At 52.2% G+C, this 18,032-nt stretch overlaps 2 protein-coding genes across 3 annotated transcripts; one reads left to right on the top strand and one right to left on the bottom strand.

Annotated features, from left to right (window-relative positions):
* The first annotated feature begins 2,535 nt into the window (after positions 1 to 2,535).
* LOC111182131 (cardiotrophin-1) lies at positions 2,536 to 8,892 on the top strand. 2 transcript variants are annotated; one of them, XM_022588279.2, is made up of 3 exons: positions 2,536 to 2,689; positions 3,871 to 3,989; positions 5,635 to 8,892. In XM_022588279.2, the coding sequence occupies exons 1-3, from the start codon at positions 2,665 to 2,667 to the stop codon at positions 6,091 to 6,093; spliced, it is 603 nt and encodes a 200-aa protein (XP_022443987.2). In that variant the 5' UTR covers positions 2,536 to 2,664; the 3' UTR covers positions 6,094 to 8,892. The 2 variants fall into 2 exon arrangements, with proteins under 2 accessions (XP_022443987.2, XP_022443986.2); XM_022588278.2 differs by lacking the exon at positions 2,536 to 2,689 and having other exon boundaries at positions 2,847 to 3,989.
* LOC111182135 (cardiotrophin-2) lies at positions 7,496 to 11,786 on the bottom strand. Its single transcript, XM_022588284.3, has 2 exons — positions 10,558 to 11,786; positions 7,496 to 8,022 (listed from the first exon to the last, which is right to left on the bottom strand). The coding sequence occupies exons 1-2, from the start codon at positions 10,591 to 10,593 to the stop codon at positions 7,564 to 7,566; spliced, it is 495 nt and encodes a 164-aa protein (XP_022443992.2). The 5' UTR covers positions 10,594 to 11,786; the 3' UTR covers positions 7,496 to 7,563.
* Positions 11,787 to 18,032: the final 6,246 nt, after the last annotated feature.

The following is an 18,032-nucleotide window of genomic DNA, read 5'->3' as shown; positions in this document are numbered from 1 at the left end:
CACCCACCAGAATGGCTAAAGTGAGAATGACGGACCTTACCAAGTGGAGGCGAAGAAGTAGAGCAACTGGATCCCTCATATTTCTGGGGGAGTGTAAATTGGTAGAGACACTTCGGAAAGCTGGTGGGTTTTCGAGTGAAACTCTATGATCCAGCAGTTCCACTCCTAGGTCGTTAACACCCAACAGAAATGCGTGGGTATCAGAACCAAGGGGCCTGTACTGGAATGTTCATAGCTCTATTCATAATAGCCTCAGACTGGAAACAACCCATCAACAGGGGAGTGCAAAATGATTGTAGTCTGTTCAAACCATGGAGGACACAGCAAGGAGAGTGATGTCCTGCTACCCCCAACAACTGGGACAAGTCTCATGAAAGAAGTCAGATACAGCACTACACACTGTATGATTCCATTTATATAAAGTTCAAAGCAGGCAAAACCGGGCTTCCCTGGTGGCGCAGTGGTTAAGAATCCGCCTGTCAATTCAGGGGACACGGGTTCGAGCCCTGGTCGGGGAAGGTCCCACATGCTGTGGAGCAACTGAGCCTGTGTGCCACAACTGCTGAGCCTGCGCTATAGAGCCCAAGAGCCACAACTACTCAAGCCTGTGCCCCTGGAGCCGGTGCTTCGAAACGGAGAAGCCACCGCAATGAGAAGCCTGCACACCGCAACAAAGAGTAGCCCCCCGCTCATCGCAACTAAAGAAAGCCCGTGGCGCAGCAATGAAGACCAAACGCAGCCAAAAATTAAAAAAAAATTTTTAAATTTAAAAAAACAGACGAAACCGATTAATGTTGTGAGAAATCAGAATAGTGGTCAGCCTTGGTACTGGGAGGGGCTAAGAGGGGGCTCTGGGAACTGGTCATGTTCTGTTTCTTAATCTGGTGCTGGTTCCCAGGGCATATTTACTCTTGGAAAATTCGTCAGGCTGTACCCTTATGATGTGTGTACTTTTCCCTGTGTATATTTTACTTCAATGGAAAGTTTACTTAAAATGAGTGTGTCTTGGTTGATTTTGTTTGAGGCTGTGTTTGTCAGCAGATGCCACCTTCTAAATTTCTGTTGTTACGTGTGCATGTGTTTCAAGGGTGTGGCTATTGTGTCTGTGTGTTTTGGTGTTACTATGTTCAAAGGGGTTAAGGTATAGAAAGGTGGTTATGACAGCATTTCTGGATCCAAACTGCTGGGGTAAAATCCCAGCTCTTCTTGTCCAGTGACCTTAGACAAGTCACTTATTTCTAATTCCTCAGCTATAACATGGGAGTGAGTTAATACCTGTATAACTTAGAACAGTGCCTTGCACATAGTAAATACCCAACAACAGTTTCTGTTAAAAAAATGTGTGATGGTGACTTCCCTGGTGGCGGAGTGGTTAAGAATCTGCCTGCCAATGCAGGGGACACGGGTTCGAGCCCTGGTCTGGGAAGCTCCCACATGCAGCGGAGCAACTAATACCATGCGCCACAACTATTGAGCCTGCATTCTAGAGCCCACGTGCTGCAACTACTGAAGCCCGTGCGCCTAGAGCCTGTGCTCCGCAGCAAGAGACGCCACCGCAATGAGAAGCCCGCGTACCGCAACGAAGAGTAGCCCCTGCTCACCGCAACTAGAGAAAGCCCGCGCACAGCAACGAAGACCCAATGCAGCCCCCCTCCAAAAAAAAAAAGTGTGTGATGGCCCCACCTGCTGTGCCCTCTGCCAGTTCATCTCTTTCTTCCTTTATTCTGACAGTTGTCTGCACATGGCAATGTACTCACAGACACACAGGTCTCCTTCCCAGTTTCTTCATTCACAAACCCCATAACAAGCTGTTGTCTATCGTTTCCCCATCAGACTGTGAGCTCCTCAGGGGGCTAGAGACCAAGAATGGATCATCTCTGGGTCCCAGAGCTCAGGAGAGTGTGGGTGCCTGGGAACCATTTGTGGGGATAAGTAAGTGTGTACAGACCGTTCAGCATTTGTCTGCATCAGGTTAGTGGTTTGACGTGTGGGTATGACTCCCTGTACCTGTCTCTTAAGTTTGTTCCTGTGTGAAAACCCTTCAGTAGATGCGGGTGTGTCAGAAGAATTCTCTTACTGGGTCTGGTAAGGTGAGGTGAGGTGGCCCCCTAGTAGGTGTGACTGTGAAAGCAAGGGCAGGAGACATCTGAGATAGGCCGGGAGGTGTATGTCCAGGCAGGTGTGGCCTAAGCCTGAGGGCCCCCACCTTGGCCTCTCACGCACCCCGCTCTCCCCTCCCCCAGTCAAGAGGAAGGGCAGCACATTCCTGTCCTGCCAGCTGCTCCCTCTCCACCTCCCACCCCTCCCCAGCTTTCTCCGAAAAGCAGCCCGGGCGCCAAGCCTTCCCCCAAGTCGGAGCCTGAGCCTTCTCCTCCCATCTGACTCAGGGCTGTCTCCCAGGCCCCGGCAACCCAAGCCTGCAGGTCCCGAGTCCACTCTGCAGACAACCTGCCGCCCCCTTCCCGACTAGGCCGTGCATGCAGGGAGCTGAGCTCAGGGCCAAGGAATCCTGCCTGGGGCGGCGGAGGTGGGGTGGAAGGGGGTGTAGATTGTTGGGGTCTGAGCCCTGATTGGCTACGGCCGGGCCACGCCCCCACCCTTTTCCCCCTTCTCCCCTCCTCGGTAGGGGGGCGTGGAGGCAACCGGGATCAGCCTGGGGCCAGCATGAGCCGGAGGGAGGGAAGTCTGGGTAAGGGGCTGAAGGGCCGGATCCCGAGCGCCGAGGGGAGCAGGGGTCAGAAGGGCTGGAAGCTGGGGTCTGGGGCCCCGCCACCCCTAGGTCCGGGAAGGGAGCGGCCTGAGCGGGGGAGAGCAGGGCCCCGGTGTCAGGTAACGAGCGGGTGAGTTGTGCGTCAGCTGTGGGAAGGGGCAAGCGCCAGAGTTTAGAGGAGGCCTGGGGCTGTGACTTCAGGGACTTGGGCTCAGGAGGTAGATTACCGGTTCGAGTACACCCTGGGGGAGAATTGGGGTCGTGGCTGGGGCAGGACGCCGGGACCCTATCTGAGTACCGGGAAAGAAGCAGAGCTGGGAGCCAGAAGGAGGGGTAAAGTTAGGGGCGGAAGTCTTTGGGCCACAGGGGCTGGTAAGTGACAACAGGAGACGAAAGTCGAGGCTGCTAAGGATAGGGACCCGCGGGGCAAACTCTAGCGAGGGGCGGGTCGGGAGTTGCCGGGCTAGGACTACAGTCCCCAGCATGCCCTGGGCACGCGCGCTAGGCGTCTCGGGAAATGTACTCTTCTTCCCGGGACACCACCCTCTAACTTGTGCTGGTTAAGGCCGGTTGCTGATTCATTGAAACTGTACGTTGCCCAGCCCACGGTTTTGCATAGAAGGACCATCAGGGAAGAAATGGCACTTCAGTATCCCAATCTGTAAAATGGGCTTAAAGGCTTGTTTCAATTTTAAGTTCTGTGCTTCGATGATGCTGAATTCCACCAACAATCACTGAGGTACAGAGATACGTGAGCCCTGCCCTCAAAGGGCTCCCATGCTGAGGCAGATTCTCACAGATAAGAGAGATATTAAAAGAACCGCCTTGGAAGTATGAACAAATGGCCTTAAGTAGAAGGAAGAAGTTAATTTAAAGGAGGGGTGAATCTGGAGGCTGCACTGAGGAGGCAGTATTTGAATTTGGCTTTAATAGGATTTCAACCATGATTTGGGGACAGGGAACACATTTCAGGAGAACAACCGTTTGGCAAATGTCTGGTGCCCTATTTTCCCTCAGTTGGAATGGGACAGAACCTGCCTGGCTTAAAAGGTGGAGAATTCAGAGTGGAGCTTCCGGGTTCAGGAAGAGCCAGCCTGGAAGAAGTGGTCAAGAAGCAAGGGGTTGGGGTGCCCTCATTCCTCCCCCCCTTTTCCCACCAGAGGACCCCCAGGCTGACTCCTCAATCTCACCCCTTCCCCACTTGGAGTCCAAGATCCAACAGACACACAGCCTTGCCCGCCTCCTCACCAAATATGCTGAGCAGCTGCTCCAGGAATATGTGAGTGGGGTTCGGGGTGTGGGTACCAGGGGCCTGGGGAATGGGGAAGTACATACAGATCAAGGGGTCCTTGACCACCCATTTTCTCAATCTCACTTCACAGCTGCAGAAATTGGGGCTCCCAAGAGGGGTTAGTAACTGGCCCCTGGCCACACAGCAAATTGGAGGAGGACTGTCTGTGCCCCAAATGCCCCTCCGTTAGCCTCAGCATGGAGGCTCCCTCCTTGGTACTTTAAGACAGAAGCAACCTGAGAGAGTGAAGAGAACTCTGGTCTGGGAGTCATGAAACCTATGTTCTTAGGCTCTGTGTGATCTTGTCATTTCACCTCCATGAGCTTGGGACTCCCCAGTTGTAAAAGGAGGCAGTTAAGGGAATTCCCTGGAGGTCCAGTGATTAGGATTTGGGCGCTTTCACTGCCAGAGCCTGCGTTCAATCCCTGGTCGGGGAACTAAGATCCCGGCAGGACCAAAAAAAATAAAAAAGGAGGCAGTTGAATAAGATGAGCTGTGAACTCTTCTACCTGTGTTATGCAGAGAAACTAAGAAGGGGTTTCAATCTAGGGGTAAAAATGCCATCCCAAGAGGACACTTTTACAGAGGAGAAGGATCTGCCAAAATCTTTGGTTGGCCAGAGGACACTGACAAAGGAAACTAGATAGTTCCCCAAAATACTCTGATGTAGTGGAGGGAGGGTATAGTTTTGAATCAGATAGACTGTAGCCCTGCCAACTTGTTGTGACCATGGGCAGTACTAATAACATTAAACATAATAATTTAATAATTATGACAGCAATAGTAAGATAATAAAGCTAGCTTTGTAGTCCTACCAACTTTGGTTCAAATTCCAGCTTCTGCCCCTTCCTAGATGGATGACCTAGGATAAGTCAGTCCCAATATCCTCATTTACAAGACCATGATCATTATCATCACACCTATTATTGGGAAGATTAGAAATAGTGTGTTTAAAGCAGCACAGTGCCTGAACCAGAAGCAAAATGTTAAGAAAGGATAAATGGTATTGTTATAGCATCTTTACAAATTACAAATCACCTTTATCTTTTCATTTGTTCATTCAATTCACATGACAGTTATTCATTGAGCCCCTGGCTGTGTGTCAAGCAGGTGCAGAAGTGGGGAAGAATGGGGGGAGGGAGTGAAACAAACTCGGTCCCTGCACTATCTTCCGTGATTCTCAAGAGGTCCGTGGTAGGAAGGCAGGACAGGGAACTGTTCCCCCATCTTACAGAGGAGACCGCTGAGGCTCAGAGAAGGAAACGGTTTTGCACTGAATGGCACAGCTAGTAAGTGGTGGAGACAGGATTTGAAGCTGGGTCTGTCAGATAGCATTAATAAAAGAGCTAACATTTTTTGTGCCCTTCCAATGAGTCAGGACCTGCCTTAAGCATTTTAACAGGCTCATAACTACCTTATGAAGTTGATATGGTTATTATCTCCATTGAGGAGATGAGGAAACAAAGCCGTGGTGAAGCGCACGGTGGTTTTTGTTGTTTTGTATTAGCTCAAACACAGCCTCTCTGTTGGCAGGAGTGTGTCATTTACGAGATGGGGACACTGAGGACCCAGGAGAGGGGTGGAGGGCTGAGTCCCGGGCGGAGGAGCCGCCCTGACTGCCGCGTCTCCGCAGGTGCAGCACCAGGGAGACCCCTTCGGGCTGCCTGGCTTCTCGCCCCCGCGGCTGCCGGTGGCCGATCTGAGCGCCCCGGCCCCGGGCCACGCGGGCCTGCCAGTGCCCGAGCGCCTGCGGCTGGACGAGGCGGCGCTAGCCGCGCTGCCACCGCTGCTGGACGTCGTGCGCCGCCGCCAGGCCGAGCTGAACCCGCGCGCGCTGCGCCTGCTGCGGCGCCTGGAGGACGCGGCGCGCCAGGCGCGGGCCCTGGGCGCCGCCGTGGAGGCCGTGCTGGCCGCGCTGGGCGCCGAGACCCGTGGGCCCCGACCGGAGCCCGCCGCCATTGCCGCGGCCACTGTCACCGCGGGCGTCTTCCCGGCCAAGGTGCTGGGGCTCCGCGTGTGCGGCCTCTACCGCGAGTGGGTGAGCCGCACCGAGGCCGACCTAGGCCAGCTGGCGCCCGGGGGCCCGGCCTAAGAGCGGGGCACGCGCCGCAGCTCGCGGTCCCCTCCTGGGCCGTCTCCCCCTCTCCATCCCTCTCCATCTCCAGCAGCGTCTCTGTGTTCTCCGACCGTCTCCATCTCTCTATTTGCTTTGTACACTCTCGATCTCTTTTTCTCCCTGGGGCCTCCTTGTCTCCGTCTATGACTTCCCATGTCTATCACCCTTGCTTTCCCCCTCTTCTTCTCCATCGCTTGGGCCTGCCTCGCTGAGGATCTCTGTCTCCCCTTCTCCCCATCTCTTGCCTCCTCTTGGCCCCATGTGAGCATGTGTACATCTGCGCCTCATCTCAAGGGGACACCTGGCACTCTGTTTCCCTCTGTCCTTCTCTCTGTCCTTTCCTGGCCAGGGACATGTCTGCTGACCCTGTAGTGGGTGGGCTCCTCCAGACAAATTTCAGCCACCTTCCCCCAGGGTCACTCCACCTGCTGCTCTCCCCCTCCCACATCCCACCCTTTGCGGCCCTGCCTCCTCTGCCTTTGATGTCCTTTCCCTTCTTCCCGTCCCTCTGCCCTATCCCTGTACCTTCCCTTCCCCCCAAGTTAGGTCTACTGGAGAGAAAAAAAAATCACCCCTTAAAAAGAGTTTTATTTACGAGAATAAATTAATTTTTTGTAAATAAAATGTTTAAAAATAAAAAGAACACTAAAGTTACCAGTATATATAGTTGTTGAAAATGGGGAGACACCTTTAAGGAGAATGAGGTCCTTGGGTTACAAACTGGTTCCCCCAGACATCCGCAAAAGCCACAGTATAAATAGGAGATTCATGAGAGCCCCAGGCCAGGGATGCCATCTCTCAGCCCAGAACAGGAAGTGGATGTGTCCTGAGCAGGAAACAGATGTGACACAAATCCTTAGTTTTTCAAGAATCGGACGTCCATTGAATAAGAAGTGAAGCCCCTTAAGATGGGAAGTTGGAACAGTGGCCATAGTCGGAGAGGTAGACTAGGGGAGGAAATGAGCTCCAGCAAGAAGGGAGGCCTAGTTGCTCAGAAAGTCCATATCTTCATACAGGAAGTGAGGTAGACAGAGACAAGAAGGCAGCCCCTGGACCTCCCCGAAATTACAGGAGGGAGAAGGTCTCAGGGAGAGCCCAGGAAGGAGACCAACTGTACTGCCCCGTAGAGTGGGAAGTGAAGCCACTTCAAAGAGATACTTTTTTCCACCCAGGAGGCGAGCAAACGGCACCACTGGACTGGTAATCCATAAAATGATATCCATAGAGTCCCACCCAGATCTGGAAGGGAGGCCATAGGACCTAGGCAGGAAGGCCCAGGCAGTGGCGACTTGAGGCCTGGTTACCAGGAAATTTTCCCAAATACATGGTACACAAGCCCTGTCTCCTAGACAAGATGTGTCTCCTTTCTAGCCAAGAAGCAAGGCAGAAAAGAGTCCGTTGTGAAAGGGGAAGCATTGCAGCCTCTGACGGGAAGTTCCACCTCCTCTACCCAGGGTATTTGGCCTTGAGCAGAGCCAAGTCCCTCACAGCTCGGTCAGTCCAGTGGCCATATTCCCAGGTTACTACATAACCTCGACATTTCCTCTCGAAGGCCGAGGCCCCGAAGGGGACAAGCCCGAGAGTGTCCTCTTCTGGGGGGATAGGCAGGCCCAGGGCAGTCATGATGGCAGCCATGTTGCCCAGCAGGCCTTGGGCCCTGAGTGTTGCAGCCCCTAGCTGAGCCAGAAGGATGGGACTGCCAGGGTTCAGGTCACTCTGGTCATCCCCCACGAGCTGGAGGTGCTGGGTCAAGGCCAGGAAGGCCCCCTGGGCACAGCTCAGACGCTCCCTATCATTCAGCGCATGCCAGGTCTTGAAGGAGACGGCGGCAGGAGGCAGGCTGCTGAGCTGGAGCTCTGGCGCTGAGAAGCCAGGATCACTAAAGGGGCTGCCTTGGCACTGGAGCTGCATGAGGGACAGAGACGGGAGTGAGGAGGCCAAAAGGCTGCCCTGGGTCTCCCCTGACTTCACATCTGCCTTCCATGAGACTGGCATCTTCCCAGCGGGAGTTGACATTCCCGGCCTCTCAGGGAGTTGGTGAAATGTTCTAGCACAGAGCCCGGGCTCTATTAGGTTCCAGTTTGGCCTCCTTCACATACAGGTTGTGCAACTTTGAATCACAGCTTCAGTAATTCCCATGTGGCACTATTATGGTGAAGATAAGTAATATATTGGGCTGGCCAGAAAGTTAGTTCGGTTAATGAATACATTGTTCAATAAAGTTCTTGGTGAAAATGAAAGATGTGTCTTTTCTTTTTTCTTTTTTTTGCAGTACACGGGCCTCTCACTGTTGTGGCCCAAAAGATGTGTCTTTTATTTTTACTCAAAACTGAACAAACTATGGGGCTTCCCTGGTGGTGCAGTGGTTGAGAGTCCGCCTGCGGATGCAGGGAACACGAGTTCGTGCCCTGGTCTGGGAAGATCCCACATGCCGCGGAGCGGCTGGGCCCGTGAGCCATGGCCGCTGAGCCTGCGCGTCCGGAGCCTGTGCTCCGCAACGGGAGAGGCCACAACAGTGAGAGGCCCGCGTACCGCAAAAACAAACAAACAAACAAACAAAAAACAACTGAACGAACTAGTTGGCCAACGCAACGTATAAAGCACTTAGCACAGCATCTGGCATACAATAAGGGCATTAATATTGTTCACGAACTATATATTTATATTAGAATCATGAACACTAGGACTATGTTACTTATTGCAATATTTTCAATATAAATATATTATTGACAATGTATAATAGTTACAGCCCTATTTCCTTTTTATTCACAGCATTTAGTGGTTTATGTTTGTTCATTTTATTATAATCATTAATAAATAATTATTAATATTATTAAATTTAGCTGAGTGACTTCTCCATTAAAGTTCTCGCCTCCACAAACCTAGGTCCACAGAATTTTAATGCACACTGATAAATCCCCTAATTGATAGATCATCTGGTCCTACATCCCCATCTTACAAGTGGGGAAACTGAGGCTCAGGTTGCCCAAAGCTACCCAGGGTTTGGTGGATATGAGACTAGAAACTAGATTAAGTGACTTCACATGGACCTAGAATATAACACAGCAGAAGATTTACAAACCCCAGGGCCTCCAGGGGCCAGGCAGATCATGTCACTTGGGGAAGAGGGCAGGACTAAGAGGGGGGTGGGGGTGGCAGGAGGCCAATAGGATCCCTGTGCCTGTTTTTGACAGGTACTCATACACAGAATCTGAACAAGCATTGCATGGCCTAAACAAAACATCTGTGGGTCAGACCCAATCAGGAGGCTGCCAGTTTGAACTTCTAGACCTGAGATTTTGTGACCTCAGGCAAATTTTTCCCCCTCTCTAAAACTCAGCATTCCTTATCTGTAAAATGGGTTGTAAATCCACCTCTCAGAACTATTTGAGGAGTCAGTAAGACAGTGAGGCTAAGGACTTCCCCAGTGGTGCAGTGGTTGAGAATCCGCCTGCCAGTGCTGGGAACGTGGTTTCAAGCCCTGGTCCGGGAAGATCCCACATGCCGTGGAGCAACTAAGCCCATGTGCCACAACTACTGAGCCCGCGTGCCACAACTACTGAAGCCCATGCGTCTAGAGCCCATGCTCCGCAGCAAGAGGAGCCACCTCAATGAGAAGCCTACGCACTGCAACGAAGAGTAGCCCCTGCTCGCTGCAACTAGAGAAAGCCCGCGTGCGGCAACGAAGACCCAACGCAGCCAAAAATAAATAAATAAATAAATTTTTAAAAAAGATAATAAGGCTAGACTTCCCAGCATGGCTTAGGCTCAAGCAAGCACGGGGCAGGCTTCCCTGGTGATGTAGTGGTTAAGAATCCACCTGCCAATGCAGGGGACACGGTCTCGAGCCCTGGTCCAGGAAGATCTCACATGCTGTGGAGCAACTAAGCCCGTGAGCCACAGCTACTGAACCTGAGCTCTAGAGCCTGTGCTCTGCAACAAGAGAAGCCACCGCAATGAGAAGCCCGCGCACCGCAACAGAGAGCAGCCCCCAATTGCCACAACTAGAGAAAGCCCGTGAACAGCAACGAAGACCCAACGCAGCCAAAAATAAATAAATAAATATATCAAAAAAAAGGAAAAAAAGAAAGCACGGGGCATGAGGTAGTTGTGGAAAGAATCATGATTCCCCTAAAGCCTTTCCCTCTATGTGCTTCCTTTGAATCTTCTAACAGTCCTGAGAGGTCAGCCAAGGCAGGATCACCAGCCCATTTGGCGGATGAGGAAGCTAAGACTGGGAGAGAAGGAATGGCTTGCCCAAGGTCAGCCAGCCATCAGTGACAACGTTCCTGGGAGTATGTCTCTAGAAGGCAGAGTCCCTATACCCTTGGACCCGTGGAGGAGCCTTCCTCTGGCCTTGCTCTGCTTCCCCTACCCAGAGCTGGGCCGGGAGGGTGGCGCCCTTCTCCCCTCATTCCCTGCTCGTGCTGTATCACTCACATAAGTCTGCAGCAGTGTTGAAGTATTCTTCTGCATGTAGAGTGCCAGGCTGTAGGCTTGACTGATGGGCTCAGCTGGGGAGATAGGGGCTCCCAGACTGAGGGGTGGCAGCAGCAGGGTCAGCAGGCAGAGGGCGGCTGGCAGGAGAAATCAGAGGTCAGCACCTCGCCTGCCAATTCATTCATTCATCATAACAGCTCCTCAAGTGGGTACAGCCCTTGTGGCCTACAATGATCTTGTGTATCCAAGTCAGGGCAGAACCATCCTTTAAGCCCATTATTTCCAGCCCAGAATATCCCCCTGAACTCCAGACTCATGTGTTCAACTTCCCGCTTGACATTTTCCCTTGGATATTAATAAGCTTCTCAAAGTCAAAATATCCAATGCTCAAAAAAAAAAAAATCCAATGCTCAGCTCAAGATGCCCTCTTCCCCTTCCTCTCCCAGCCTTCCCCACTCAGGGAAGAGCACGTCCATTCTCCCAGGTGCTCAGGTCAAAACCATGGGGTCCTTTTAGACGCCTCATTCTCTCCTTCTCTTATGTTCAACCCACAGTAAATCCTGTTGGCTCTGTCCTTAAAAGGTGGCCAAGAGTTCTGTTGTTGTTGTTTTTTCCAGCCAGACTGTGCAGCCTGCGGGATCTCAGTTTCCCAACCAGGGATCGAACCTGGGCTACGGAGTGAAAGCCTGAAATCCTAACCACTAGGCCACCAGGGAACTCCCTCAGTCTGTCTGTGTTTCTTGATCTGAGCACTTATGACAAGGATACCTTGACTTTGTGAAAATTCGTTGAGCTGTATACTTAGGACTTGTGCACATTTCCCTGTACGTATTCGTTATTTTCAATAAAAAATTTTAAAAGATGAAAAGAAGTATCTAGAAGCGAGCTACCTCTCTCTCTGCTAGTGCCTCTGTCTCCACCCTTGCCTCCCTCCGCCACCCCGCAACTCTCCAACTCCAGCTAGATCCCTCCTCTGCCCAAACCTTCCCGTGGCTCCCACCTAACACAGTGAAAGCCAGAGTCCTCCGTGTGGGCTACAGGCCTGACCCCTCTTTTCTGCAGCGCCCCGTGAACGCTTTGCCTTGCTGGGTCCTGCCGTGAGCACCCCACAACCCTACCCAAGGCTGCTCCTTCTCATCCTTCAGGCCTCAAGTCAAAAGCCCCTCTGTCTCCCTGATGTGTAGTCTTCAGGGACTTCTGCTGTTTACAGACCCCTCATTGATTTATTTGTCTACTTGCTTGTTGCTGTCTCTCCCCCTGGAATGTTGGCTCTAGGAAAGAAGAAACCTCACCTGCTTCATTCACTGCTGGTTCCCCAGCACCTAGTGCAGAGCTTGATAAATATATATATATATTTTTTAAATAAATTTATTCATTTTATTTATTTATCTTTGGCTGTGTTGGATCTTCATTGCTATGCGTGGGCTTTTTCTCTAGTTGCGGCGAGTGGGGGGCTACTCTTCTTTGCAGTGTGCAGGTTTCTCATTGCGGTGGCTTCTCTTGTTGGGAAGCACCGGCTCTAGGCGTGTGGGCTTCAGTAGTTGTGGCACGCGGACTCAGTAGTTGTGGCTCACGGGCTGTAGAGCGCAGGCTCAGTAGTTGTGGCGCACGGGCTCAGTTGCTCCGCGGCATGTGGGATCTTCCCAGACCAGGGCTCGAACCCGTGTCCCCTGCATTCGCAGGCAGATTCTTAACCACTGTGCCACCAAGGAAGCCCCCATAAATATTTTTTGAATGAATGGATGCTGCCGTGAACATCCTTATCCTAGCCTCTTGGGGAACTGCTGAAAGTGGAAATATCTGGATTGGAGGGTGTATTTATTTTAAATTTGAGTAAATCCTGCCAAATTGGCTTCTCAAGGGTCGGGCCCAGTTGTCCCCACCAACAGTGTGAGGATCAGAGAGGAGGGCAATTCCCTAAGGTCACCAGCTATGATGGAGACGAGAGACAAACCAGGGTGGCCTCCTTGGCTTCCCTGTCTACATTCCTGAATTCCCAGAAATCCAGAACTTAAGGGAAGGCCTGAAGGTGAAGGCCCATTCATTCATTCATTCAACAAACTTTTTGCCTGTTTCTTTACTGTTGTGTCCCCAAATGCTTAGAATACTACCTAGCGCCTAACAAGCACTTGGTAAATATTTCTTGAATGAATGAATGACGAATGAAGTCCTCTGTGTTTAAGGATTTGGAGGTTCGCAACAGATGTAAACTAGCCAGGCACCTGAGTCAGACGGGCCAGAGGGCCGGGCGGTACCGCTCCCGTCCTGGCCTCGGGACCTTGGCGCCCTCCTCACTCACACGGCACATGATAGCTCATGCTCTCTCCTTGGCTCCTTCATCTCTGCAGTCTCCGGCTGGTTCTGGGGCATATTTCCTCCCGCCCTTCAGGTGGCTTTATACCTGGGGCTGAGCCCTAGGGCCGCCCACGAGGGAGGGAAGGAGTCAGAAGCCCCGGGCACAGGGAATATGTAGGGAAGGGGACACTGAGGTGACACCCTCGTCCCCTACAGCCCCCAAACTCGACCTTAAACCCTGGTTGCTGGGAGAAAGGGGGCCAGGCGGGGAGGGGATTATCGGGGGACAAAGGGGCTGCCCTGCTCCCTGCTGCCTTGCACGTCCAGGGATCCAGTTTCCTGTGAGGAGGAGGCCCCTGCTCCGCCCCACGGGGACCCAGGCATTGGGCCCTGGCTGCTGAGGAGTTTGGAAAAGGGACAGGAGGTTGACATGTCAGCAACATCACCCACACCCAGGTGCACCTTTAGACACAGGAGCATGTGCACGTCTACACACGGGTTGGCAAGTGGGCACACACCAGACATGTGCACACACTTTCATACGCTTTTTCAGTCAAGGATGTATTGACCGCAACTGTGTGCTTGTCCCTGTTCCAGGTGCTGGGATAGAGCAGGGAGCAAGCCAGACACAAATCTCTTCCCTCTGGAGCTGACACTCTAGTGGACATGCCTACACCCGTGTTAGACCACATACCCTGCCAGGGAGAGCCAGACACAGGACTGCGCACGCGTCCACACAGACGCCTATGAACACACAACCGTACCCAGACACCCCACCAGAGGCACATGCTTGGAGCAGACACATATACATATGGCGTGTACACACACCATGGCCACGCGTATGCACACACACACACGTGTGCAGCTGGAGGTCAGGAGTCCTGAGATTTAGCCGTGTCTCAGCCTCTGCTATCCTGGGAGATCTTGGGTCAGTGGCTGCCCTCTTCCCAGGTAAAGCACACAGGGACACACAGACATATACCTGAGGCCCTCCCCTCCCCCACCCCACCCCCGCCCGGGGAAGCCTTGTGGCAGAGAGGGAGGGCAGAGAGACAGGTCCGGGGTTCTGGTCCTTCTCCAGAGCTTTCCCAGTCTCTCCATAAAGGAGATTCACTTCTCAGCCTCTGTCTACCCGCCGAGTCAGAAGATGGTGGGTCAGACGCCCACCCTGCTTCCACCCAGTTTCAGGGCTGAAATACTGCTCTACCTTTCTCCCCCATTGGGGCTGGTGTGGAGGGAGAAGGTCCATATGCTTCCTGCTAAGGCAGGAGCTACATCTGTTCATTCATTCACCCACGTATACATTCAGTCAGCAGTTATCGATGGAGCCCCTGCTATGTGCTGGCACCTGGGTGAATAATAAGGGGCACACAGTCCAGTGGTCCCCTGACAACGAACATGTGAACTCATAAACAAACAAAATTTCCTAAAGCTACAAGGTGCTGAGAGGAAGCCAAAACAGGTTGACGTGATTAGCTGGGGGTAGAGGAGACTTAGATAAGGAGCCTGAGGCCCAGAGAGGGGCAGCTACTTACCTGGAGTCACACAGCAAGACCAGGACAGATTCTAGACACCTGCCCCCCAGCTTGGGATTGGATCTGGGGTATCCCCAATCGGAACTGTGAGCTGAAGGAGGGAAGAGGTTGAGGGAAAGATGGGTTCTGAGGTGGGGGATCCTAAATTGTGTCTCTGAGCCTGGGGGCTGCCAAGGCCGCCAGGCAGGGCCTGTGCTGGGCAGGCGGTGATGTCAAGGGATTAGACTAGGCCCATTGAGTGGGTGCAGTGAGGCATGGGCCAGGCCAGGTAGTGGAGGAGGGAGGAGGGGAAGAGGGAGGCAGACACCCGATCTGGTGCTATGCACAGGTGGGCAGTGTACGTGGGGCCGAATTTCACCCCAGAGGGCAGGCTCACCCTCATCCAACCACCGCCCACCTCCTATTCCTCTTGGGGACTTCACTTTCTCTCTCTCTGGACATCCAGGGCACCCAGGTGCCCTTCACAGCTGGAGGAATTGGCCCCCATCCCAGGCCCAGCTCCATTTGTCCAAGGCATTTGTCTTGGCAGATGTCATTAGCTCTGCCACCCTGTCCTGCCCCACCTCCCAGCCCACGTGTCTCCCTCTCCGTTTTGGTCTCACCAGAAGCTGATGCCTGGGAAATCCTAGCAAATTAAGAGTCAGCAGACTTGGGTGCAAATCCTCCCTTTGTCCATCACTAGCTTGGGCAAGTTACTTAAACTCACTGAGCTTCAGTTTGTTTCCTCATCTGGAAACTGGAAAAATCATTCCCACCTCCCAGGCTCTCACTGACTCAAGTGCCTTGACCCCTGCTATGAGGCCCCTCCCAGTCCCCTCAAGGGTTGCCCCAATGGTACATAATGCCTCCAACCAATGACAAAAGCCTCAATGTCCCACCATCCCATGCTTAGAGCCCAGTCCCCACCAGCCACACTAATGCTCCCAAGAGATCTGTCCCTTCCATCTGCCAGGACACTCAAGCATGACCCCAATGTCATCCAGCAGGTCCCATAGTGAGGCCCATTCAGAACACACGAACATGAACTCCAAGCCAGATCCTCACCCAGACCCCAATATTAGGCCCAACCCCATTCCCACCCCTAACTGCAAATCTTCACCCCCTACATCTCCAGGCAAAGAGAGAAGCAAGTGCAAAGGCCCTGAGGTTGGGAACATGCTTGGCAGGTTTCAGAAACAAGCATGGCTAGTAGACAGAGCAAAGAGATTGGTTGTTGTTGAGACATGAAACAATGGGGAAGAGCAAGGGTTGCCTTGTCCCGCCTTGCCACCCCCGGAACCTTTCCTTGACTCTCCAGTGCTCTCAGGATATAGTCCCAGCTCTGTAGCCTGGCCTTCAAGGCCGTTAATCCCCCAGTCCCTGTGCAGCCTTGCACCTCACTTCTTGCTTTTTCCCACTTTCTATGCCAGCCGCGTATCCTGCTTCTCACGCCTGCTCAGCACCAGCCCCTCCTGTCATTCCCCCTGTGTAGAAAGTACTCCTCCTTCACCTGACACAATCCTTCTCATATTTTAACCTTCAACTTGGGTTTCACCTCCTCTGGCAAGCTTTTGCTGTCTCCTCTGCCCCTTCAGAGCTCCCACTGCCCCCAAGCTCCACCCCCTGTCCACTTACTGACCACCCTGCATTGTCATTCTCAGTCTCCTCATTTCTCTATGTACATGACAGGAGGCGGGGTCATCTCCACAGCCTCAGCACCAGGCCACCCACAAGGAAGACACCTCCGTGAGTGATGGGTGAAGGAAGGCAGGAGCATACTGGTTCCAGCTGGGGGCTCTGCAAAGCCAGGCCAAGGAGTCTGATCTGCACCTGATCTCTGGGAATGCCATGTCAGTGCCTTGTCTTGATGGGGTGGCGGGCCAACTGGGCAGTGAGGGCACATGGTCCCAATGCAGGGACCATCAGGACGAGCAGCACAGCCTACTCCATTCATTGATTCCATGAGCCTTTGCGGTACTGTTCCAGAGACTGGGATGGGAGTGAACAGGACCGAGGGGCATCCTGCCCTCCTGGAAGGTACAACCTTGCAGCTCAGTTGTCTTCATCGTCATCACTAACATTTCTTGAGCACTGACTAAGGGCCTGGTGATGTTGTAAGCTCTTTCTGTATAATAATTCCTTCCTTTACAAAACCCCATGGAATGGATAGTAGTACTGTTTCCCCATTTCACAGATGAGGAAATTAAGGCACAACAAGGTTAAGTGATTAGTTCAGGGTCACACAGCTAGTAGGAGGCATGGCTAGAGTTTGAACACAGGCTCCAGAGCCCAGTCTATGAACCCTTTCTACAGCCTTTGTCCCCCTGGGTTCCCTTCAGGAAACTGACGAGGTACTGTCATCCCCATTTTGCAGATGAAATTCAGGGAAAAGAAAAGAATCATATTTTTTAGCCTTTATTAGTCACTTTATACATAGACATTATCTCATTTAATCCTTGTAATGACCCTGGGAAGTAAGTTTTATGGTTATTATTCCCACTTTTACAGATGAGGTTCTTGTCAAGATCACACAGAACGGGGACTTCCCTGGTGGTCCAGTGGTTAAGAATCCGCCTTCCAATGCAGGGGACTCAGGTTTGATCCCTGGCCAGGGAACTAAGATCCCACATGCCGGGGCAACTAAGCCCGTGCGCTGCAACTACTGAGCACTCACGCTCTAGAGCCCGTGTACCACAACTAAGACCTGAGGAGACCGGCCCCAATGTCTGGGCTGGTTCCTGTTATCCCATAGTCCAGTATCTGTACCACCATCTGTCTGCATTCAGAGGACACATGGTTGGACACCATGGTGACCAAATGGGAGGCACAGAGCCAGCAGTGCTTTGTGTCTATGTCTTAACCTAGTCTCATCTTGGTCCTTGGCACCTTCTGGGATCCACCCAAGCTTTGCCTCTGCTTCCTGAGCATCCCCGGGCTTGATGAGGAGGCCCAGAGGAAGAGGAAGAGCACAGATGGGAGATTGAGGTGTTGGCTTTAAAATTGGGAGAAAGTGGGAGTCCCCTGGTGGCCTAGTGGTTGGGATTCTGGGCTTTCATTACTGTGGCCTGGTTCAATCCCTGTCCCTGGTCAGGGAACTGAGATCCCTCAAGCCCTTCGGCACAGCATGTAATGAAAGTGAAAAAGAGCCAGCACGGCTGCCTTCCATTCACAGTTACATACTGAATTCCCACTGTGTAACCCAAGCTTCCCAAAGAAGTGACATATGAACAGATTCTAATCAGATGAGTAGACCCTACCAAATAGCAAAAACGACCCTAAAACTATGCTAACCATTTCGTGCCAGAGATGCAGAACTGGGCAAGTAGGTCAGTGGAAAAGAATAGAAAGACCAGGAGCAGACCCATGTATACATAGGAATTAAGGATGTGATACAAGGGAAACTTCATATGAGGGAGGATAAGGATAAACTATTAAGATAAAAGAGGGAATTCCCTGGTGGTCCAGTGGTTAGGACTCGGTGCTTTCACTGCTGTGCCCAGGTTCCATCCCTGGTCGGGGAACTAAGATCCGGCAAGTTATGTGGCACAGCCAATAATAATAATAATAATAATAAAAATAATAAAAGATATTGGAACCATCGGAAAACTACATGGAAAAGTTTAAATTAGATCATGTAGTGAACGCAGCTGGTGTTCCACCCAAATC

Source organism: Delphinapterus leucas, chromosome 15, assembly GCF_059928025.1.
Source record: "Delphinapterus leucas isolate spDelLeu-1000000601 "Yukka" chromosome 15, BTC_Dleu_Yukka2, whole genome shotgun sequence".
Classification (NCBI taxonomy): Eukaryota; Metazoa; Chordata; class Mammalia; order Artiodactyla; family Monodontidae; genus Delphinapterus; species Delphinapterus leucas.
Note: the sequence above shows the minus strand (reverse complement) of the source record. Positions and strands in the feature narration are given on the sequence as shown.